Source organism: Vicugna pacos, chromosome 15, assembly GCF_048564905.1.
Source record: "Vicugna pacos chromosome 15, VicPac4, whole genome shotgun sequence".
NCBI classification, from domain to species: Eukaryota; Metazoa; Chordata; class Mammalia; order Artiodactyla; family Camelidae; genus Vicugna; species Vicugna pacos.
Genome location: NC_133001.1, coordinates 23,973,813 through 23,999,495, shown reverse-complemented (window position 1 = coordinate 23,999,495; position 25,683 = coordinate 23,973,813). Strand labels below are relative to the sequence as shown.

The window sequence follows — 25,683 nt, the reverse complement described above, 5'->3', positions numbered from 1 at the left end:
GGTAAGGTATGAAGAAAAATATGAAAGTCAAGTTAACTAAAAGCACATTTGACTCCAAATCAAAGCAACACTCTCAAAGTTTGAGAGTACCTCAAATGCTAGTATGTGCTCTAAGAAGGAAGCTGACCTTTGATCGTCTGCATATATGACTCCATGGGGTCTACACAACATATCTGAAAGCTGTGAGTGGTGACAATAAAGACACAAGGGAAAGCTTGGGGTGTAGAGGCAAAGTCTGTATTCAAATTCTCTCCTTGCTGCTTAGATTCTCTGGACCTCAACTTCCCTAACTGCAAGATAAAGATAATTAAACAAATGTTGTTTGTGGTGGTAAAAATGAAATGAGATAAACATAAAATTGATAATACCAGTATGTAGTAGACACTCAGGAAATATTAATCCCTTCCTTCTCTTGCACACTGCTACTTAGGGCATTTTAAAAACATACTATTCACATAATACACAATTTTAAATTATGCATACAATACTTTCAATAAATACTAAGAGCCATAAGAATTAGGATAATTTTCCAACTTAAAATATTTTCTCTTTATAAATGGTCATAGCCACTAAATATTTTTGTTAGACATCTTTTTAAAACTTGTACAAAGATAGTTATATTTTTCAAGAGATTGCTTTTAATTTAGTGATAGTGTTAGGATTATTTGCTGGGATAAATAACATTATTTACTTTAACTTTGGAGTGGGGGTGTGTGTGTGTTTTAATTGGAAAAAATCATATACATACAGTTAAGGAAACCAACGTCCAATAAGACATAGTTTATTTGTGGAAAAGCAAGAAAGACAACATATCAATTAATTATTATACTGAATATCTTTAGTTCTCATAAAAATCATGAGTTGGTCAATAATCTGGATAGTCTGAATAAGTTCTTGTCACTTAATTCCAATCTTGCTCCAAGTAATTTCAAGGATCTGACCCATAAAAGCAAGATCTGAATTAGAAATTATGACCAATGGCAAGAATCTGAGCCTTCATTCTCCAGCTTTTAGCATTTTCTTTAGAAATCCAGTTCTGCAAGCAACTGAATTTCATGTGTGGTTGGCTCACACCAGCTAAATTTTTGAGGAAGAGGTAAAAAGCCATTCTGAGTTAGCTATGAAAAACTTTATGCAACAAATGCATATTTGGAAACTGCAAAATGAGCATGCAAATCAATTTATACGCATGGGTGAATGAATATAGATGAGCTATTTTCAAAGTATAGCCATTCCGGTGTAGCAGAAGATATCTGTACAAAAGGATTGGGAAGGAGGTGAACTGCTCAGCTTAGTCACCCATTTACAATTTTCAATGGAAAATTGCATTGTCAGTTTCCATTATGCCTGCACAAATTTGGACAAATTAAAGACTCCACTAAGTAATTATTGGTAACATATATGTGTATGAAGTAAAGCAGGAAAGCCTCGCGAGTCATTTGGAACTCCTCAGATGTTTCTAGGATTTCCATTAGGAAGAGGAGACATTACAAGAATGGTAATACATCTGACTCTCAAACTAATTTGTGACATAGCACTGGCCTATTCAGCCATCTCTCTAATTTGGTATTGAAGATGGGTGAGAACAGGAGGAGACGTAAATGAACATTAACAGAAATCATTCTGCTGAGTAGAAATATTACATCTGATTTCACTCCCTGCACTTTATCAGGATCCCTTTGTGAATTGCCAGGAGAATTATTGTTCAATCTGACAAATGGGTCTAGGTAAAAAAAAAAAAAATCCTTGGAATTATACAGGATTTAAATTCTATAATTCTGTTTTATGATATTCTTTCAGAATATACCCTGTAGATTAGTGCCATATTCTGCTCTGACAATATGAACATTCTGTTTTTATTTCTATTAACAGAATGTTCCATCTAGAATGATAATGCGAGTCCTTGGAAAGTCATACAGAGTTTGATCTTCTGAAACAGACTATTAGTTTGACATTTCAAAATCTGACTGAAAATCTCTCAAGATGGAGAGTCACCAAATTTCTTTGTTAATCTGGTCTTGTACTTACAAATATATTAATCTTGCAAAAAATTTAAATGGATTTATTCTTTACTCCCTCCATAAAAACAGTATAACACTTGATCTTTACAAATTATTTCTCCCTTTTACATAAACAAGTATACCTACAATCCAATTTTTGTGTATATGTATGTGTGTATATGTATGTGTGTATATATATCTATATGCAATTTCATTATATTCACTAAATAATATATTTTTAACATGTTTTTTCCCCATTTAAATAGATACACCTCATTCATGTTCTGTTGTGAGGTGCTGTATACCAGTCTACCATGGTTTATTTAGCCAATTACTTGTTAATATTTAGCAATTACTTGTTCATTAATACTTGCGTTGGCTCCATTTACTTGATTTCACCATTACAGACAATAGGTAATGTGTATCAGTGATATTTGTGAGACTCATTCAAGTGTTTCTGTAAAAAAAACTTCCTAGAAGGGGAATTGCTATGTTAAGGAATATACCTATAGCTACTGCTAAATTACCCCCAAAACATTTGTAGGAATATGCACTCCAACCAAAGATGTGCAAGAGCCTAAGAGTGCCTGTACTGTCGCATCTCTGCCAACACTGTGTATGACGTTGCTCTTTAATCTTCTCAATCAGTTAGGCAAGAAATATTACTTTGTTTTAATTTACATTGCTTTACTTATTATTGAAATGAAGCTTCTTTTCTTACATTTAATGGGTGTTTGTGCTTTTCTTTTAAACAATTATTTATTTATTTTCTTTGAACATTATCCTTAATATTCTCTTCTTACTAGCCTGAAATTAATTAAATGTACTAACATTTAGAGTTCCTACTATGGACCAGTCTGCTAGCTCTTATATATATATATAAAATAGAAGAATAAACTGAGTATAGAAGCTCCCCTGGGGATGTAGAATCATGTGAAGAAATAGGTGTGACGTTAAACAACTATAATAAAACGTGTTGAATAAAATACCAACTATACGAACAAGAGTCCACACAAAGCCAGCACTGGCTCTGCAGGGGGCTGCAGGAGGATGCCAGAGGACGGGTCCTGAATGATGGGTGGGGTTTCACACAGTAGGGACTGGACAGAAGACTTAAGTTCAGAGGAAACAGCACTAGAAAGGGCCCCAACATATATAATTATTCATAATACAAATAATGCTTGGTTTAGATCACTAGGATTTGATCAGGAGAAAGTGATATGAAATGAGATTGGGAAGATCAGGAGACATTTCCAAAAGTGCCTCCCTCCAATTCTTAAGAATGTGCGCCTATCCTTAAGCCACAGGAGAAAGATTATTTCTAAAGGATCACTGCAGCAGTAAAGAAGAATGGCTTTGGGTAGGGGAATGAGGAGTACAGGCCGGGATTAGGAACAGTGGTAAAGAGACTATAAAACAATCCTGATGGGTGAGAGTATGAGAGTCTGAAATAGTACAGCAATAGAATCACGTGAACCTGGTCACCGTATGTATGATTAGTCCCTCTGTTTTCTGGCTTCCAGTAGCACTAGATATTCATCTCTGTGACAGCATTTAATGCACTATATGGAAATCATTCATGCATGTATCTGCCAGCCTACACCACTAGAATGTGACCTCTTCCCCTTTCAATTCTTAAACCAGTGGTGACTAAACACAGTGTTTCATTAAAAAAAAAAAAAAAGTCAAGTTTCCCAATTTTCCTTGTTGTCAAACAAGGAAAAAACAAACTCAGTATTTGTTAATTCAGTGCTTTTTCTACTCATCCTCTATAACTTTCTAATGACTTATTACAAACCGTTTTCTTTTCATATGAAAGAATCCAGTGATTAGAGTAATTCGAAATTCTAGTGGCTTTAATTGAGGGTGTGAAACGATCCATTACGTGTAATTTTTACAAGGATCCATGCTTCTCACTCTTCAGAGGCGTATCTTTTTCAAAAAGGCTCATTTTTACTACAACTGAGAATATCATTAATAGCATTACTAATGGCACACATGTGCTCCCTATTATGCATCTTCATACGCTGCAATTAACAGTGAGATTTATTCACATTTTTGATCTCTGATTTTTTAATACTTGTATTTTGATTTCAACACCTTTATTTGTGCTGACAAATTTTCATTCTTCAAGAGGTGAACAACTGCCTAGGAGCTAACAACTCATCTTGTGTAGAATAGCTTCTTAGTAAATGCTTTTGGAATTACAAATGGATTCATGAGTGGGCAAAAACACAGGGGTCAAAGATAAAGCTAGATTTCTGGTGTGTGCAACTGAGAAACCATGAACATCGGAGAGTACTCCTACCAATAAGAGTTCCTAATGCTGTGAGTGTTTGTTGCTTTGACTTTATACTCTTTGGTTTTTAACGCAAAAACTATTTTTCAGCCCCCTCGTGGCATCCTTTTCCACGGAGAATTCATAGCAGTGCTAAAACCTGTTTTACCCAGAGCTGTTATTTCCCAGAGGAACGGCAACAACACAGAATATACAAGGTTTGATACGGGAGTGACACCACTCCAATGTGCTGCAGTCAAGCAGCAGGGCAGAAGTATCACACCTGGTGGACATGGATCCAGGACTCGGAGGATACCCTGGAGATGGCAGCATGAACAACAGGAAGCACAAGGTGAGTGGAGGTAAGGCAGCAGCTGTAACTCGAGCTCATCCACGCTGAAGGAAACACAAAACTGGGGCAAGCCACTGTGTAAAGAGGACAGCAAGGGCAGCTGGCTCAGGGCAAACACAAGCATGTGGGCAGAGCGCCTGCCCGGAGCAGATTCCAGGGACACCTACGTGCAGCAGCAGCAAGTTAAGGCAACTGAGGAAGTAATTCATGCTCTGCAGCAGTTGGTATCATATTTTACTCAAAGGCATCTGTGAATTATAACTTCAGACACTCTTGAAATAGGTGGGGTTATTTTTGGCAGGGGGTAGGGTTTTTTTGTTTTTTTTTTAAGGAGTGGGTGTTGTTTCAGGCTATTTCTATCTCGTACTTGGAAGAGTTGCATGTTAAAAGTTTTCCTAAAAATACAATTATTTACATAACTAAGAACTGAAAATAAATTCTGAAGGTCATTTAGTCCCAGTTTCTGAGTAGAAAAGGGGAAATCTTAAGCAATTTAAGAGTGGCAGTTGTCTGAACTACTGTCAAGAATCTCCTGGAATAGAGATTTGCCCATCATTTCTGCTGGCCAGTTCTCACATTTACATTAGAATTTCAAGCAAATGCTGTTTTCTCTTTCCTTGGGCCTAAATCAACACACTCTTGTTCAAATCCATTTCCACTGGTTAGTCCTCTGTGGACCAGACTACCACTGCCAGTTTTCCTTAGTATAAATTCTTTTTTCTGTTTGTCAGCTCAAATTTTTCTGGCCTAATTTTCCAGCTTGAAAATGCAATGCTACGGAGACTTTTCCCTTTAAACAATTCTAGACTGCTGGGTCTGCAGACACTAGTGACAGGGGTTTTCTTAAACCGCCAGGTAACAACAACCTATTAAGGATTTTGTGAAGCCCCTGCCCATGCTGTTTCCAAGGTATAATGGGGAACTAGCAAGTCCAACAGCAGTGAGAGGTAAGGGTAGGGAGTCACAGAAAGTGCAAGGATGCTGCTGCTATGATGAACAGATCAAGAGGATTGCAATACATTTTAGGAACTAACATTTGGGAGAGTATCAATGAACTGAGGTGATAGTGACTAAAACAAATAAAGTAGGCAGGGAAGGAGGCTGAATGTCAGACCAATTCCACAGAAGGGGGATCTGAAATGTTTTTAGCTCAGTGAAGACAGTACTCTTTCTCTGAGGCAGATAAAAATAATTCAAGGGGGTACTGACTACATGAATTTTATTTTCACTGAGGACATAACAAGAAGAAATTAATTTATATCAGCAGAGAAAGGATTTTAATTAAAATTTTAAAAAGAAATTCTTCCCAAGAAAAATCATTAAACACTTATATGGAATACTAAGAGAGGGAAAGAAAATAAATACAAAAGTGTACTAGCTTATACAGACATCTTTTAAACACAGGGAAGATTCTTATATGTGAAAGAGTGTGTGGAGGACACAAAGTCATTATTTTGTTATTAAAAAAGAAGGAATTACAATTTCAGGGCATGGCCTCAGGAGTTATGCAGCCTTAGAGTGCCAGCTTTGCAAATTGCTAGTGGGCCTCAGTTTTCATATCTTTAAAATGGGGGAAATAGCACCTACCTTACAGGTATGTGGGAAGGATTACATTAAATATGTGTAAAGAACTTAAAATGGTGCCTGACACAGAGTACGAGTCATGCACCGTTGTGCTACTGTTACTGTTTTTCCTGGTATTAGTAGGAAAAGTCCAGTGACATGTTGCCAGAACCTTCAGATAGAGATACTGAATGATTATACTTTCTGTGACTGAAGTGTAGGCAATGATGTTTATCCTTGTCTCTTTCTTCCTCCTGTGTGTTTCTTCAGCTCAATCCCAGTGCCAGTAGTCAAGAAATGCATGGTCTAGTCTCCTCCTCCACTAACCACATGTGCAATTCTTTCTATTCTCAGTCATCAGTCCTCAACGTTCTGGTTGTTTCAGATTCTCTGAGTTCTCCACTCTCTCTTAATCTACCGTCTTCTCCAACACTCCTTCTTCCCCAGTCATCTCCTTCTTTGCTGTCTCCTGTTCCTCTCTCTGTCTTCTGTCTCATCTTCTCAATTATCACACATCCCAAGCATCGCAGGTTCCCTGAAGTCTCATCATCTTTCTATCCTCCATCTCTTATGGGCAGAACGCACTCCAAGATTGTGTACTTGGCCCCAATCCAAATCTTTATTGCCTCTGTTTTAGAATGAAACACAACATTTTCTATGTCATACAAACAAGGACTTTGACCAGGATGAATAGCATCTTGGTCTGGGAATGGGAGAGGTGCCCATCATTCTTTATTTCCAACGACTTCTGGGAAAGTAGACAGTTCTGGGCTGACAGTCACAGAGGAGAGCCATCCCTAATGAAGAATTATTCTAATTCATGAAATTCTCCCTGTGCCTGTACTGTCATGAAGGAAATCAATGTAGGGGTTTGAAGAAGAATAAACAATGGATAAAACTCAGGTAAAAAAATACTTTATATGTTATTTGAAGTCAAAAAATATAAATTGTGATATAGTAAGAAAGTCATATTATTTTAACTCTCCTATTCTAATCTAAACAAAGGTTTAAGAGGTCAGAGGAAGAGAGAATTAATGATGTATATATTTTTTAAATTCCCATATAATGATAGAAACTGACCAATGAGGCATGTTTTGAAATGCATAAATGACTAATTTAAACATTAAAAACAAAAAATTCTTATAGATTCCCTAATAAGTGTGGTAAAAGAGGTTTCAGAGCTATTATCGACTTTTTTAAAAACTTGCTGTTTCAAAATATTCCTGTGGTGGTCTTAGCCTATTTTGAACTCATTGGGGGTTTAGTAAATAAGTTTAACTCCCCAGTTTTCTTATGCATGAAAGTTTTAAAGAAGTCATTATTGGTATTAGCTTAACTTTTTTCATCTCTTTGAACATAACTGTGGCTCATTCCAAAAGATTAATAATAACTATTATTATTTTATAGTAATGGTTAAGTTTCATCAAAGTAAATTACTCTTGGTAACTGTCAAAGCAAACTTAGACCAAGATTAAATATAGTTAGTTTTTCAAACAACCCCCAGGTATAGGTGGGATGCTGCTGACCAATAATATGAGAATGCTACTTTGCAGAAACCTCAAAATCTCTAACATCATGCCTGATCAGAGAAAGTCATTTGTCATACTTTAAGGGTAAATTTTTTAGGTTTCTAAGGTCTTGCGTAGAAAAATTTATATATATTACATAGACTAGTCTAAATCATAAAGACATGATATTTTAATGATATGTTTAACCAATATATATTTTTGAGGATTTTAACACGATTGCCAAGACTTTTAAATCCTCTGCTTACATTATGTAATTTTCTTATATATGTCAAATTTTTGTGTATATGTTTATATACATATACACACATTCATTCAATATATCAAATATCTCATTATTTTAAAATACCTCAATACTTTATCTCACAGAAAGTTAGCCTAATTTTTAAAATAGGGGTTCATAAATGTATCCTCTGACACATTTAATTCTGAATTTGGGTTGTAAAATACAATATATAACTTCCTATTTTTACAATGTTTTCAATTGGATAAATAAAACATCTAGCACCTAAAGCATCACATTAAATAATTTTAAATAAATAATTACGTTATTTGCAGAAAAAATCAATTTTGCACTCAAAATAAAGAGCTTAAGCTGGAAGGTAGTATCTTTCATATGGCAGCTATAGTTGTATGCTACCTTGCCAGCTACTTCCCTAAGGAGAGTCCAGGCCCGCTTAATTATAGAGAGACATCATTACTTAGAAGAAAAACATGAGTCTTTAATTTCCTCTGCTGGGCTGAGGCGATTCATTCTGCTGAATCTAGCACTGTCTAAGTAACGCTTAGGCTTAGCTGGTTCCATGTACAAGGCCAGGTATTGTTAGGTCACAAACAGCAGAAACTGCTAAGCTGTCATCAGTGCTGCTTCCATTATGGATTACCATTCACACAGAATTCATTATGTCTATAATTAAACACAGAAAGCCCCTCCTGACGTTAGGATGCTAGCAAGGCAACTGTTCTTCGTGGCAGCTCCTCTTCTAACTTTTGGACCACCAGACCCCTCCTGGGAACCAACCTAATAAAGTGCTATTTGAAGTAGCACTTGCTCCTGTAACACGGCACCTGTATATTTCTAATTACAGTCCAGACAGTTTTAAGCACAAATAACTGGAAAAGAGTCTGGGTCAGCACTTTGTCTTGCATGGTCAGTCTTGTTTTCCTCCCACTTCTGTCCAATAATAGTTTCTCATATATACCAGAAACAGCATAGAAAATACATCCTTCTAACTCTAAGAACCATTCTAAAGTTCAATTTTAAGCAATGCGCTGGGAAACCAAAATCTTTTATCCAAAAAGTTTTAGACACTATTTTCTCATTACATAATTTCAATTAAGTGTCCAGTGTACCATCATTTACATCTTCAGCAGAACCATATTCTAACTCAGCAACTTTTACTAAATGTCAACTTATGTGACTGGGCTACGTCTTTAAATTTGTGCTGAATCACCATGGACTTTGGTATTTACAATAATTCTATCTCCTAGAATCTGAAATAGATGGAAATTGTGTTGATTTTTTTTTTGGAAAACTAAGTATTTTCATTCAAAAGATGAATTAGTTGTAATATTCTTTAGATGCAATATACCGGGGCTTTACGTCTGGTTACATTAGAGTAGAATCAACTGAACATAATATGAACAGAAGGCCAACGACAGAAACAAATAAACAAGCATTATAGAAACAAAATATGATGAATCCTGACAAGCTAATCCATTTCTTTACTATCATAACATTAGGAAATGGCACTAAATGTAAGGGTCTGCCACAATCCTCAGTTCTGAGGGTTTTTGCTTTTTGTTTTTAAATAAATCAGCCATTCAAATTAGCACCACATTGACAACTAGTGAACAAACTTCCAGCATCCATTAGCGGTTTGTTAAGTGAAACATGCAGGTTTTGTCATATAATGGACACAGTTGCCTGCTGGGGCAACATACACACCTGGGCCCAAATTTCAGCTCTGCATTGAGCTATGGGACTTTTGTCAAGTGAGCTCTTCTAATACACAGTTTTCTCGTCTCTAAAATGGGAATTTTATAAAACCTATCAAGTAGGATGTTGCAGGGATCAATAAGGTAAGATAAAGCACACTGTACAACGCCTTTCACTCAGTTAACACTAAATCATAAGTAAAATAACTATGATTCTAAACAGAATGATTAAACTGTATTCAAATTCAAGAGGTGCTTGTGACACCGTTAAAGTAAGAGCACCTAGCACACCTTCTGAAATAATTTGATGCCTAATACATTGGAGGAGAAACCATGTATATTTGGAGATTTAGAGAGTATAGCTGGACTAGTACTGTTTTTTCCCAATATACAGTTAGTCATTCAAGTATTTATTGAGCTCTCACAACATATTCATCACTCAATCACCAAAAATACAAGCAGCTGAGTTGTCCTAATTGGAAACGTATTGGTAAGACTTTCACTCAGAGACGTAAATGTAAAATAAGAATCTGTGTTTTATTTCCATTATAAAGGCAAAAGAAACGGAAAGAAGTTCAAAGGTTGTACAGGTATTTAAAACAATACTCTCTCTCCTTTAGCTAAATTTATATTAAATACACTTTCTCCTTGGAATGGTCATTGGATTTACATTACAAATATTTGACTCCTGCCTAGAATTTATAAATATGTATTTCCATTAAAGATTCCTTTGTAAGCAATTTTTTATATGTATTCAGTGTATTGGTACTCATTGAGCAGTATTCCTTTTATAATTTGAAGGATTTTTTTTTTGAGATAGAGCTTATATCCAGTAAAGTACATAAATCTTAAGTGTATAATTCAGGGAATCTTTACAAATATATATGCCCATGTAACCACCACCCAGATCGTGTCAAAGGCTCACTGTATCCTCTTCTAGTTAACACCACTAAAAGGTAACCTCCACTCTGACATCTATCACCATAGATTAGTCGTGTCTGTTCTGAACTTTCCATAAATAGAATCACACAATATGCACTCATACGGTTGCTTCCTTCCTTACTTCATTTGTTCAGATTTTACACAGGAGGAACTAGGGGACCAATGTCCTCTTTACTCGTGTTGTCTGTACTAATGTCTCAACATGCAATGAGAAATCTACCAAATCTCATACCTACTATTAGGTATAAATGATCTAAAATTCATCTAAAATGACTTCAAAGTAGATTTACAGAAAGAAGTTTAACATTTTTCACTATTAACATTCACAACATCCTAGAGCCACTACCCTGTTGCTGTTATATATTTCTTTCAAATTTTCAAGTTTTTCTGAGAGTTTACATCTATTAGCTACTCACAAAGACTCTGTGAGGTAGGTTAGCAGGAGTTCACAATATACTATAGTCTGATTAGGTGTTTCTCAACTTGCAGTTTTGGAAACCAAAATTAGAACATTAGCAACCTTATTCTACTTTTGACAGCAACTTAGAGCCAATGCCACATCTAGAACTTAGTTCTTCAGACCCCATGCCACATTCTGTTTACATACATTGTAGAAACAACAGCATGGCAGGAAAAGAACCTAAGAGAGAGCATTGTATTCATTTCCACAGTCAAGTAGAAATACATGGAATCCATGCTTAAGAGAGAAAATCAAAAAGCCATGCAATTTTTGAAGAGCTCTAAAGCAACTAACCAAAAACCTTTTTTTCCCCAAAAATCTAATTGGGACATCTTAAGACTTTCTACACAGCAAGAACCAGTACATTTACCAATTCCTGTACTTCCAAATATTAGAAAAGGGACTCAGCCGTAAAATTACAGAGAAGTACACAAGGAAAAAGGATAATAAGGGTTTTGCATAATATTGTGATGCATAATGAACTAAAACCTTTCAGAGTGCAAAAATGATTTATTCTGAATTATGTCAAATATACTTGTGCAATTTTTGAAAGTACAGTTTGCATAACAACGTCTAATAATAGGTTTATTAGCTCCTTACTAAAGCAAAACCCAAATATCTAAAGTAAAGCCTGATTTTCAACATATATTTATAGGAATTAACCCTACAACCAGTGTAGCCACCAAATAGTCACTGAGAAAGGGATACGGAATGTAGTTAATGACTGTTTTCAGGAACCAGTGTGGCTCAGGGTCCCAATTCTCAGAATGCAGCTAAGAATAACAGAACTATTACACAGCACCTGTCCTTTCTGTAGTCAATCAGGGATTTCTTTTAAATAATCGGTTTAGTTATCACATTTCATTTAATAGTATCCAAAACTGGAACATGATTTTCCTGCCACATATAATTTTACACTAAAAATATAATCTGTTTATGATAACTGTAAGACATCTTGCTTGACTTTTTAAAGTTCAAGTATATTATCTAGTTTCTCTGTAGCATCCATGTAAGTAACTGTAACTTATAGAAGAGCCTCAAAGATAATAAACAGGATAGATTCATTAGATATATATACCTATACATTAGGATAAATACAGAAAAAACCACCAAGTATAGAGTTGAGATAGATAAAGCTATTAGTTTATGTGAAAAGATCCTTCTGTGTTAAAGGCTCCCTTAATCATAATACAAATTCTCAGGGAGAATATGATTTTTAAAATATTCTGAATCACAACCAGACATGAGTGACATTAGAGCGCAGCTGTGTAAAACAGAAATAGAGGCTCATTGTCTTCACTCTTTGCTTTTCTTTATAAGTAGAAACTTTTGGGCTAATCAAGGCAGGATAATTATTACAATAGAATTTCTTTTAAATGAGAAAGAAAATGTTCCATATTTGAAGTTTGCTTGAGCGTAGCCCTAAAGAAAAAGTTATCTGTAGTAGTGGTGGTCCTGGTGGTACCAGAGATGATGATAATAGAAATAACAAGTGGACACTTCAGAATATTTACTATGTGCCAGGCACCACTCTTAGAGCCTTACATGAAGTCACCTGCTTAACTTTGATAACATCCCTATGAAATAAGTTCTTTTATTATCTGATTTTCATGGATGACAGTACTAAGGAACAGTGTTTAAGTATGCCCACTTAAACCAGGCAGTGTGGTCCCACAGTCCGAATAATTCAACACTACAACTGCATCTCAGAATGGTTGAACAAAATAACATATTCCACCTCTTTGTGGCATTCTAGACTGGTATCTCAGTTCGTTATTATTTTATAGTCAAGATAAGCTTTTTATTGATAGATCAGATAGATGCTTTTCATTGTCATACTTTAAGAGCTCCCTAGAACATGTTATCCAAATCAAAATTATTTATGATTTTCTCCATTCCACTCAGAGGTTTTTCAGCACAGGGGATCTACCTGCTCCACTAATGACAGACTTCAAATAAAACTCTGGCAAAATCTCTGCAAAATTTTTGTCTAGTACCTACCTACACAGTAACTATTTAAATGTTTTTAACCTTATAAAGATTATAAGCACCTTCATAATATTTTCCTTTATTGTAGCAGTTAAAATATTGAAAGCCTAGAATCAATCCATCAGTATACACTGTCACAAAGAAGACAAGTTGAGCGAGGTATGACACTGCCAATGGGCCCCAGGAGCCTACAGATTCAAAAAGTATATGTGAGAGAAACCAAACAACAAGCCACAAAAAGGGTTCAGGTAATGCTTGTTACAGGTGGAACCAAAATGTTCCAAACAGCAAATGGTCTTAGAGTTCTATACATAACCAAATTCACAAAGATTGCAACTTCCTTACAGAAAGAATCTTGTTTTCCTCTATGTCCACTAGTTCAACCTACAGCATACAGTGTGTACTTAACAAATGTTGTTGACTGACTGACAAACAGAAAATAATGTTTTCTCTTTTTCTCTGGCCCCCTATCAATCTGGTGTCTACAATGTAGCCAGAGTAACACACTGAAGTATAAATTTGATAATGGTACCCTCCTCTTAACCTTTCACACTAAACTTCTTCCATCGCCTTTCCACCATTTTTAAAATAAAGATTAAAATATTGACATGGGCTACAAGGACCCTGCACGAGCTGGCCCCATTCCTCTCTCTGAGAGCTCCATACTCAAGGGCCTTCTCTCGTTGCTTGAATGTGCCATGCCTTCTCCTGCACCAAGCTTCCCTCCTAATATTTCTCCTCTGCCTTTAGCTGGCTAACTCCTTCTCATTTCTAAGATTTTAGTTTAAGTATCACCCCTCAGGAAAATTTTCTTCGATTAGGTCAGTTCACTTTTAAGTTTTCACAGTACAGTGTACCTTCAAAACACATAACCATTATTTTAAGTTTTCATTTTTTTTTAAATTATTGTGCCTTCTCACTGAAATGCTGAGAGATTATTCACCATTTTGTTGCCTGGACCTAGTATTCATACACATACAAAGCACTTAATCAGCAGTTATTGAATAAAGAAATGAATGAATGAATGAGTGAATAGGGTTGTCCACCTGGTCATATTAGTAAAGTCATAGAAAGCCAGGGCTTTAGTAAATACCTATCACACTGCCATGTTTAGTTAATATCAAGCATTTAGTCATCACAAGCCATACATGTTTATGGCCATTTAAATAGAGGAAGTGATACTCAGAGTCTAGTATGAAATCTTCATATAAGAGACCCTAAAATGTATAAAGTCTAAATGCGGAAATTGTAAAACATGTAACTTCTCATTGACCAGCCTTTTATTCTCATTTTTAACTGAGTAGCCATAGAATTCACTAATTCGTTTAAGCTGCTAGGAAACTATTAGTCCTCTTATGTAGAAACTTATTAAATAATAATAGTCCCGGGACACTTACATGGCATGATTCACTAAAAAAGCTATGTGGCCCATAAGCATCTACCATTCAGGAAAGATGACATTCTTGGATAGTTGGCTTCTAAGGCAAACTCTCAGGGTCAAAGAACGTAAGTGATGCATAATTTGGTTCTGTTGCATCAGCCATACCTATATATATATACACTTTTTTTTTCTTGAATAATCCCTAAACCTGGAAAAAAATCAAACCTAATGAACTGGAAATCTTATTCAGCAGACATCATAAATACAAGGCTTTGAGAATAAGAGTGTTGGTGCTCTAACCCATGCTCTGTCACTAGCCTGGTCATGACATATAACCTTCCTTGTGTTCTCTTTCCATCACCACATAAATAAACAAATAAAACTTACTAGGCCAGCATAAACAGAGTAAGGATGAATGTGAGCTCATTAAATGAAAACATTCTAGAAACTATAGGTGCATAACTTGTTTAAAGACATTCCATTAAAAAAGAGAATATTCTCACTTTCTTTTTGGTAGTTTGTACTGTATTTTGAATACAAAGGCAACTAAAATACTACTAGACTTTTTTATTAAGTTAAAGACTGTAGTTGGCATCAGATATAATTGGAATTTTGTTTAATATTTGCTGTTAATTTTTTTCTAAATTTTCTCTACTGATATTGCTTTATTTTTAAATTAGTTTTCTTTTCCTTAATGTGGCAATCAGTATAAATACTGGCTAGAGGCAGGGCTTTCTTTATACTTCATTTGAATAGAAATCATTTATCCCTAGCCATCAATACATGATCCGTGTTGGGAGAGACATCCATTCTCAATTAATAATTTAACAGTCACTTGACACAGGGAAAATAAGCAAAATGAAGCCAATCCTTCTGGGGAGACCAGCCCTGCCTTTACCATTCCATCTCCCATTTCTGTGATAATCAAAGGAATCCAGCCTTTTGTTTTCCTTTTATGACTAGTGGTGATCTTTGCTCCATTTTCAGCTCATATTTTCAAAATGAATCAATGTTCCAGAACTATCCTGATGGATATTCCTTTCTGGGTTGAATTACCTTATGCATCAAGCATTAGTCTGTTCAGTTATATATCTAATTCCAAAATCTTCATCTCATGAAAAGAGCTATCCACTTGCAAAGTAAGATGCATTTCAGAGACATCTAATTCTGTTTCTCTTCAACATACTACTTTTGCCATGCTTTCTCCACTTTTAACTGTTCCTGATTATGCACATCCCTGTATCTCTACGTTAAAAATGCACAGAAAAATAAAAAAAAATTTCCTTTAAAACACCCTCCCACACATAACAAGCTGTCATTGTGTCATATTTGTTTCCTAATTTAAGGAAGGAAGTTATATTTCATGTGTCCTTCATTAAATTTCCTGCTCTGTAGTTTAAAGTGGCACTGGGATACTTAGAGCAATTTGTCCCATAAAATAATGTTTATTTTTTAATTCATTTCTATTAATCAGTGCAGAAGTATGCAACTTCAAGTTATACTATAGCAAATCATAAAATGTAACTACCTTATTCATGGTCTAAAATCAAGGTAGGTTCGGTAGGGGAAAAGCATTTAGTGCTTTTTTGGTTTTTTTGCTTGTTTGTTTTTTGTAAAATATAGCTATAAAGCCTGCTGATGCTAAATTCATGGAAATTTACCATGGAACCCACAGTCTTCTATAATTACTTAAGCCAAAATACATGAAAACAAAAGCCTTCACGAAGACAGAAAGCAAAAAAATAGCACTTGACTTTTTTCCATAAATCCATACAGGCCACTGAACTCTCCTAATGACCAGATTTCTTTTCTTCCTAACTAACTCGCTTTGATGTTTTACAATTACAAATTTTATCAAGTCTTCATTTCTCTTAAAGTCAGGTAAGAGAGAACTGCCAAGTGTAATAAGATTTACAAGGGCTAGTTCCCCTTAGCAGTGTCAGCAAAAAAAACCAGAAGACATTATACAATAAAATACAGCCAGACATAGAGCTTTTGTGCCTACAGCTTTCAAAATCAGATTTAATAATTCACCTTTTTTTTAAAAATGCAGCCATAAATGCCATTTATCCATTGGTGATTGCCTTGATTTGACCCATAAGCTATCTACTTTAAACCCTGACATTTTCTCTCCTGCTCAGCCACAGACACATCCATATTTCTTCTTTTTCATATCACTCTTTCTGTTCATAGGCTTTCCTGTATTTATACAACAATATGTTTCCTTGGTCATTGTCATGTAGCAACATTGGAGAAACACAGTAATGACCAAATTTTATTTATAAAGAGGACAAAATAAAACTTAAGAGGTATGATTTTTTGTTGTTGTTTTAATTTCACACCGTTTCAATCCCTAAGAACAACAGAAAGTACAGCTTGGCCTCCACTACTCAGATAAATATCATTAGTTGAATATCCTTGGAAAATCTCTTGCAATCCTTCATACTCACTCCCTGTTTATTAGCCTACAGACCCTTCCAGTCCAGCAACGTCTAAATTTCTGTACTATTCATCTGCCCAAGTCATCTGCTAATTGAGAAATATGTTGTTTAATCTTTAACATTTAAAACATGAGTTGACCTATCTTCCACTTCAAGAAACCAAAGGAATCAAATAATATTAAACTGCTCAATGTTGGACTTGGACACAACCATAGAAACTAATATTAATTCCAAGAACCCCCCTCCTCCTAATCAAGAAAATTTTCACAAGCTCTCCCCCACCGCACCCCCTTTTTCCACAACCAAAAGCAGGATCTGACACTTGAGAAAGGCACAGCTCTGTGTATGAATTCTGCCTCCCTCGTTCTTTACCGAAGACTGACTACGTGGGGATTCTTAACCATCGTGAATCTGTCCTGACTTCATTTTTCACCAAATGCGTGCCCAATCTTCTAGATGCCTGCCTGCATCTTACAGGGGAAATCTGTGTGTTAGACTTATTGGTGGTAGAGTAAAGCGCAGCGTATATTCAGGCGGGTCGTGGACCAACGAAGATAGGGAGCAGCCCGGCAAGGAACCCGGGGAACGAAGAGGAGAGGTCATTCTACCTGCCACTTGGAGGGAAGTAGGGCTTTTAGGAAGGGCTCCCTCAGGAAACTGAGCCTGGAAATGGCGGCTGCTCGACCCTAACGAGGGTGCCAAGGGAGGGGCTGAGGGAGGTGATAAGCAGAGAGGACTGAAACAGGTCTTCACCTGAACACTATTCGGAACACTCTCCAGAGCAGGCAGGCCCCATGCACCGGCCCGGGCCTGCCTCGCCCTGCCTCGCCCTGCCTCCCCGCGCCCCGCCCGGCCGAGGCCCCCGGGGCTCCGGCCTCGTCAGCCTTACCTTGGCTGCAGTCCTTGCCGCGGAAGCCGGTTCGCGAGCAGTCGCACACCGCCTGGTCGTCCACCACGGAGCACACGCCCCCGTTGAGGCACACGCCGCCCTCGCCCTCCTCGCCCGCCTCACACGGGCTCCCGCCGCCGCTGTTGGACGGCTCGTCGTCCAGCTTCACCTCGCCGCTGTCCACGGGCAGGGCCTGCGAGGAGTTGACCCTCACGTCACGAATCCACCCTTTGAAGGGCTCGCGCTCCCGCACGGAGGCCAGCGTGAGCTTGAGCGCCGCGGCGCGCAGTTCTGGGGGGAGCCCCCCGACGAAGAGGCCGCTGAACACCGTCATGTCCCGGCGCTTGGACTTAACCTCCACCCACTTGGCCTCCACCTGGTCGATGAAGAGCGTAGTGTTGCGGAACTGACGGCGGATACGTACGCTGTGCCACGCGCCGTCGTTGACCGGCGTGTCCGCCAGGAGCGTGGCAGGCTCCGCACAGAAGATGGAGAAGCTGAGCTGCAGGCGGCCGCCGCGTGTCAGGATGAGCTCCAAAAAGTCGCAGAAGCCCTCGTCGTCGAAGTAGAGCACTAGGCCCCGGGCGCTGCGCGTCTTGAGTTGGAAGCTCATCTCGCTCTCGCAGCAGGCGTTCCACTTGGGGAAGCGCGTCCACTGGCCCTCGGCGCCCGGGAACTCCAGCCCGCTGCCCAGCTCCGCCCAGCAGCCCAGGAGCAGCAGCGAGAGGCACAGGAGAAAGCAGCCCCCGCGCTGGAGAAGCGCCGTCCCCATGCTCGGGGCTGGGGTGCGGCGGGGGGGTACCGGGGCCGACAGGGTCAAAATGGTCCTGGACACCGTGATGCAGAAATAAGGGCCCGGAAATAAATCGGGTAAGAGGATGGGCAGGAGTGGGAGGGATGCACCCTCCTTTATCTAGCTCTTTTTTTCTTCTTCTTCTTCCAGCAACCCCTCCCTCTCTCCCTATAGTCCCCTCCCAACAGGAAAACGTAGACCCCAGTGGTGCAGGGCAGCCACAGAACTTCCAGACCAAAGGGAGGATACACTTTGGAATCAACGTTCTGGAAAAAGTGTCAACAGAAGGTCAAGGAAAATCACACATCCATTTGAGTCCGATGAACTAGTCCAAGGGCATTGGTGGTATCAAAAGATGCTTCACTCTTCAAATACCATCATGTGCCAGATTCTATCAGTGGTAACCAGCAAAAGGAAAGCAATTAGAGTCAGGCGAGAAGCAAACAGTTCCCAGGGAAGTACAAGAAGCCAACAATGAACCAGGATCCTTGAATGACTGGTAATGCCTCAAGTGTTTCTCCTCCAGATGTAGTGTCCCAAACCAGAAGGGAGAAAGATGCCCCTTGCCTTTTTACACTTATCAACCCCGAGTAGTTTCAAAGGCCTGCTTCTTCTGTCATAGCATAGATTTCTAGTACCACTGTAGCCAAAGCAGAATTCCTTGCAAATAGCCTCACAGGCTGGATTAAATGTTCTCTTTTTCCCTCCCCAACAGTAGGATTCAAACCCAGAAGCTGTGAAATAGCCAGAAGCTGTTAGATGTGGAAATCACAACAGCTCCTCTTCTTTACTCTCCACCTCTGCAAGGCCACGCTAAGATGCCAGCATATCAATTGGTTGTGTGTTGGTGATGCATTTTGGTTATATCTTGTCTTTTTATAAGGACCCAGAAATCTGCAGAGGATTAAAATAAAAATTAAGTTCTAAAGTCATTTACGTATCATACAAATCATTATTCAGCCCAGAAACCACATGTATAACTAGTGCATTAGTAAGCCAGAGTTAACATTATTGGAAGGAGCTTATTTGTCCTCATCTACAAGTAAGAAATAATGTCTCCTAATAGTGAACCTTAGATATAATATTAGTTACAATCAGCCATTATGCCTTTCTAGTTTAACAGTTAGTAGGTAACTTTCCCAGGTTTTTATAGAGATTTGGTTATGGTTATCTTTTACTTTTTCTGAGAAAGTTTAATTTTTTAAGTATGTGAAAAAGGAGAGAAAAAAAGACTTTTAGAGACTCCTTATATTGTGCACTGTTTACATGGACAATAAAAATACAACCTATTCAAATCTCAGATAATAGATTTTACAACGGACAAAGCAGATTAAGCTATCAACTGGAAGGTGCAAGCTTGGAATTGTATAGCATTCCTACCATTTTATTTTTCATAGAGATAGAAGGAAAATTGATGGTTTCTTGGGAGTCTCTCTTAAATTTCAAAGAAGTAATTTCTTCCTGTTTATTAAAGGAATAATCCATTATAGGATAAAATACCTAACTGGAGTCAGATACCTGTTTTCGGCAGCATTTGTGTCTCATAATATTAACTCCTCTAAAGATGGGTAGAGTATTTAATATTTTGCCTAACAGTGTAGTGATCTTAACTCCTCTTCAAGTCCTTTCTGGCAGTCAGCTCTTAGAATTTGGGTGGTTAGAACAGCAGCTGGCATGTGTGTCACCTTAGCTGCTCTAGTTCCAGGATGCTAGAATTTAAAATTATATCTTTGAATCACTCACTATACTATTAATCACCTCTCTTTATTCAACTCTAATCTGACAGGTTCTTAAAATGGTATAAAAATCATAAATAATGAATCATTTTTAAGGCATTTTTTAACCAAAAATATACTCTCACCTATTGACCAAAAGAAAAAAAATCACAAACGTATCATCTGGTCATGTCAAGAAAACACATGTATTTCCCTTACCGTTCCCCACCATCTCCCCCCATCACACACACACACACACACACACACACAAACACCCCAATTTATTGCCTGAACACAGAAGCTCACTATCCAATTAACACTTTTTTCTACAAGCTGAAACTAGCAGTAATTTATGGCACCGCATTGTGCTGCTACTCCTCCATGGAGGGAGCTGGGAGCATTTTTCTTCAGTACAGAGCAATCCCTACAGGTGTCAGCTGAGAGCCACCAAGCTAGGGGATCCCACTTCAAGTTCCTCCCCAGATGAAATTGATGACTGGTCCTCTCTCTTTCAGCACACACACACACACATAGACGCGCGCGCGCACACACACACACAGCCCATTACCAAACAGAAATAAAAATCTGAGTTGCTTATTTATATGGCTGATATATTCCACACCATCAGCAATCACCAGCCATATCTTGTCTACTCCTGTGCCAAGCCCAAAGAAAGGTGCTGTTAAAATTTATTCTAAGATAGCAAATTATTCAGTATACTTTCATTTTTTAAGTGGACTCAAGAATCTTTGAAATTTTTAGTCATCACAAAATAAATCTGGAATTTCAAGATCAAGAGTAGTGCTTTGAAACCATCCATAAGCTCGTGTGTTAGAAAACCATTTTTTTTTGTTAGTCGGTTGGAGCCTATTATTTTATTAATTGATATTACATAGATCACAAAACCTTCTTTACCCCTCTCTCCTGTCCTCCTCCACTGAAGCATACCTTGACAATTTTTTAAGGAATGTAAGAGAATTGGAAAAACATAATATTCTTATCACAGTGGAGGTCAACTGACTCCCAGTTCTTAGGGGAAGCTCATTGTGTGTGAGAGAGTGTCTGTATTTATATGGAGAAGAGGATTCTCTCTAGGTGCCGGAAAACCTGGCGAGTTCACAAATTAGAGGATAAAATAAAAGGATCTGAAAAACAACCTCACTGCAGCCAAACGAAGAAGCGCTCTAATTCAAAAGCAGACTAACAGCCTCATTAATCTTTTCTTTCATTTCTAGAATCAAATTCATTCCCAAGCCACTAGAAGGATGGAAGGATCGATACAATATGTTCATCAGCTGCAGTTGCATTTATTTTAGTATGTTTATGTTAACACACACACACACACACACACACACACACACAAACACACACCTTTCCATGTACCTTTCAATATACCATAGTAAGAACCTGAAATCTCTGAGAGAATTTTTAGAAGTGCCTATCTTTTCCCTCTGGCTTTTGCAAAGTCCCTCAATTGCAGTGCACACCCAAAATTCTCCCTGGCTTTCCCGCCCAGTCTCTAAGCTCCATCTCTAATACCAGTGCAGTTTCTTGGAGCCTGGAGTCTACTGCACAAATTAAGCCTGGGCACAGCATGGGGCTGATGGGGAAAGGAAAGAAAGATGTAGCTCTAGATGTATTTTATTGCTTTGGTTTCTAACCTGCCTGTTTTCTTTTCTTTTTTTTTTCTTTCTTTTTTTATTGCTAATAAATCACTGCATTCAGTCTTTAAGTTACTACCCGAGTTCCACCATCTCATCTTCTTGCCATCTATTAAAAAAGCTTCATGCAAAACAACCAACATCTATACTCCTCTACCCTCCCACCACCCATCCTTCCCTGTGCATTTGTGGCACATCCTGGCTCAGTCACAACGGGGAAGGATTGCTTCTCCGGCTTGCCTCGCCCCATCCCCTCCCCCCAACCCAAATTGAGCTTCTTTACCTGCCTGGTTATTCCCCTTTAGCTCGAGCCAGAGCCTGAGGCATGCATGCATCGGTCAAAGCGAATTTCCTGAGGTCTGTGGATAAGGCGACTGCTGCTGCTTTTTCAGAGGCGTCAGGCTTGAGTGTCTATCTCCAAGAGTGCGGGAGGGGAGAATAGGCAACGGAGGGGAGCAGAAGGAGGAGGAGAGGGAAAGAGCTGGGAAGGAGGAGGCGGTGGTGGAGCCCGAGAAGGCTGGGTTACGTGACGCCGGGTGCTGTCCTTCTGAAAGAGAAGGGCGGAGCTGAGCTCTCCGCAGTACCATGGAGAGCGGTGGGCCGTCCTCAGGCTGCGATACTGGTGGGCTCAGCCCGCCGGCGCAGCCCCTCCGTGTCGGGATGCTGCGCAGCGAGGTGTTTCTACCTTTGCTTCGTCCCCTTGCTAGAGGAGCCCGATCCTGGAGGCGGGGACCTGCCGCAAGTGCTTCTAACTTGTCACCACCCACCCTCCCCCAACCGACAGAGAGAGACCAGAGAACCACGTACCCTACTGAGCATGCCCAGGACCCTGCTAGACCCACGGAAAGCTGTGTGGAGATTCCACTTCTCCGGGGTTTAGTCGTGATTGGGCGAGGGTACGTGACAGGATTCCAGGGAAGGGTTCAGCAGCCGAAAGGAAGGGACCAAGGAGTCGATGATTAAGATGAACTCTGGCTTTACTTGCGTACTTGTCTCTTGCTTAGAACACTTGAAAAGCTGCAGCTCTTCGAGGAATGCAGGGACAAGGAAGATTCACAGAGTCGCTGGCATTTCCCCAGAACCACGTCCCTGCCCCACCCCTTACAGTGGCCCTGGCCTAAGTGATCACTTCAGACCTTCACGATCTACCTAAGCTGTGCAAAAAAAAAAAAAAAAGTGAAAGGAACCCACCAGGCTAAAGCACCAACTTGGAGACAGACTCAAGTCTGTCTGGTAAGGTGCTTTCTGCGGTAGCCTCTCCTCATTCCCCAGCCTCTCCCAGCTTTCCGTGCTCTGCCTTGGCCATGGGCATCCCGAGCTGAACCAAGTTCTGTACCTGTTTAACTCTTCCCTCTGTCTCCTCCTTCCTTTTGCAGCTGGTAAAACCTGGAAGAAGTGAAACTTGGTGTGAGATTCTAACCATATCATTGGGCATGCCCACCGGGCATTGCTGAGTTTGGTGACAAAGGAGTTAACTCTAAGGGAGCTTGCACAATAGTGGTAAGGGAGTCTGAAGCGTGTGGCTAAATTATAGTTTGAGTCCTATGGACATTTAAATTCCTAACCCTATTATATTCCTAACCTGGGTTAGTTTTAGAGCAGAAACAGCAGACATGCTTATTTTAACACCACAAACCTAATAGCTTCAGCCTCAAATGCCATAAGGTTAGACTACTTTCTGCCTCTAGGCCCTATAAAGCAAAACTGTAAAACCTAGACAAATTCAGGAGTAGTGAAATAATATACATTTCAAATGCAATATTCATTTTCTTCCAAAGAAACCAGAACTCATTCTTTTTGATAAGCCCATTTATACTCTACTTTTGTAGAAGAGTCTAAATAACTTGGAGACAGGAACAGAACCACAGGTTTTATTATTTTTATTGGCTTCAGAAATGCAGTGTGGTCAAGTAATTAAATGTGTGGGAACTAGAATCAGTTTGTCTGGGCTTGAAATCCATCTCTGCCATTTATCAGCTGTGACCTTGAGTAAGATGCTTAAGCTTACAATGCCTCAGTCGCCTCATCTGTAAAATGGATATTTTAATAGCTCCCACTCCATCTGTTTGTTGTACAGATTAAATGAATAAATAGACGTAAAACATTTTAGAACTGTGTTGAGTAAACACTACCTTTTTCATTATTATTATTAATTCCAATCCCGTTCTGTTCTCTTTGACCCAATGGAAGTCACTTCTCTGAAATCAGATTCCTTGACCATAAAATGAGGGTACTAGTAAGTACCAACTTATTCCACAGGATTACTTTGGGAATTTAATAACATAATAATTGTTAACATGATTTAAAAAAAAAAACAAAACGAATTTTAAATAAGTAAAACTAAGTATCAGAAAAATACCTTTTCTAAGGTTAGTCTGTCATTAAGTGAACTTGGACTACAAAAATAATCTACTTAATTTCAGGGGCTTTTTAATTTTCCTACCATTTACTAGTAGGTTCTAGAAGACATAGCACATAAGCTATGCCTCTATGTGTCTATTATACAGGTAAAGCTTACTGCAAAAATAAGTAGAAGGGACATCAAATTTTTAAGAATTGAATCTAAGAAGTTTCCATGATGTGTGTTCCAGATCTGTGTGTACATTCATCAGTGAATCCTCTGGTGGTGGCAGATCTCTATAGACTCTCTTAAGAGTCAAAACCCTGGACTCTTAAACCTGGTAATTTCCACCAGTCCATATGACCTGATCAATTATTTAGTTTAATTTTATGTTCGTGATTTTGGATCTTATCTTCAGTTGGGCTCCACAATGTTTCCACTGGATCATGGCTTCCTTTGGGCTGTTTTGTGTGGTTTTCTGATTCAAAGGTACATTAAAATTCTTCCTCTTCATGCATAAGTTTTAAAACAAAAAGTTCTCTGTGCCCACCCCTTATACAGACACAATCAATCTAAACTGAGGGGCTAGATTATGTGTTGCATTAATCTCCTTTGCACTTATCAGATATAAAGCAACTACTGTATCTAGTCTAAGGAACATGGACAGCCATAAGATCTCTTTTCTTTCAGTAAATATGCAGAAGGAAAACTATCAGTATTGCTTAGAATGGGGGGGAAATCACATAATGTAGTGATAAAAGCTCTTACTTTATTTTAAAGCATGTCTTCCTTTGTTGTTTCTACATGAATTACTTCAACTCTCTGAGCACTAGTTTCCTCATGAGTAAAATGAGGATAATGGTACCTCACTTTTTAAGATTTGATGAGGATAATGCCAGTATCTAATGTTGAGCGTCTACTCCATGTGGAACAGTGCTCCAGTTGCTTACTTACATTCTAACTTAGTTTATCCCTCACAGCAACCATATAAGATAGAGTCTAGGATTTCACTCATTTTACCAATGAGAAAAGTGAAGCACAGAGAGATGTACCAAGACAGTCAAGGTCACACCTAGCAATATAAGTGCAAGAAAGGATACAAACTCAAGACTGTGATTGTAAATACCTTTCTACACTACCTCTCATCAAATGATCCTTTACACCAGCACACTGCTTGGCACAATGCAGCTACTAATATATGTTAATTCCTTTTTCCTTTTTTGTGAGTTTCATCAAAAGGAATCCAGGAAACCGAACAGTCAACTTTGGAATGTAGTAATGTCATTCCTTAATGACAAGTACTATATGAAATATCTTAACGGAAACAGGCGAGGTGTTTGTAATGCTACTGTCATTTTTTTTGTTGTTTGTGGGTAAGATGTAACATGATTCCTATAGATATGAATTTGAGACA

At 38.4% G+C, this 25,683-nt stretch overlaps 1 protein-coding gene across 3 annotated transcripts in view; it reads right to left on the bottom strand.

Moving 5' to 3' along the window:
- The window catches only part of NRXN1 (neurexin 1), a 1,026,070-nt gene extending 1,003,703 nt beyond the window's left edge, over window positions 1-22,367 (bottom strand). For 2 of the 3 annotated variants that reach the window (XM_031675618.2, XM_031675619.2), the window contains exon 1: window positions 17,760-18,531. In XM_031675618.2, coding sequence (XP_031531478.1) covers window positions 17,760-18,531 — 772 coding nt within the window. Of the gene's footprint in view, window positions 1-17,759; window positions 19,447-22,211 lie in introns of those variants that run through there. The other variant, XM_031675605.2, reaches the window with a different exon arrangement.
- Between the last annotated feature and the right edge of the window lie 3,316 nt (window positions 22,368-25,683).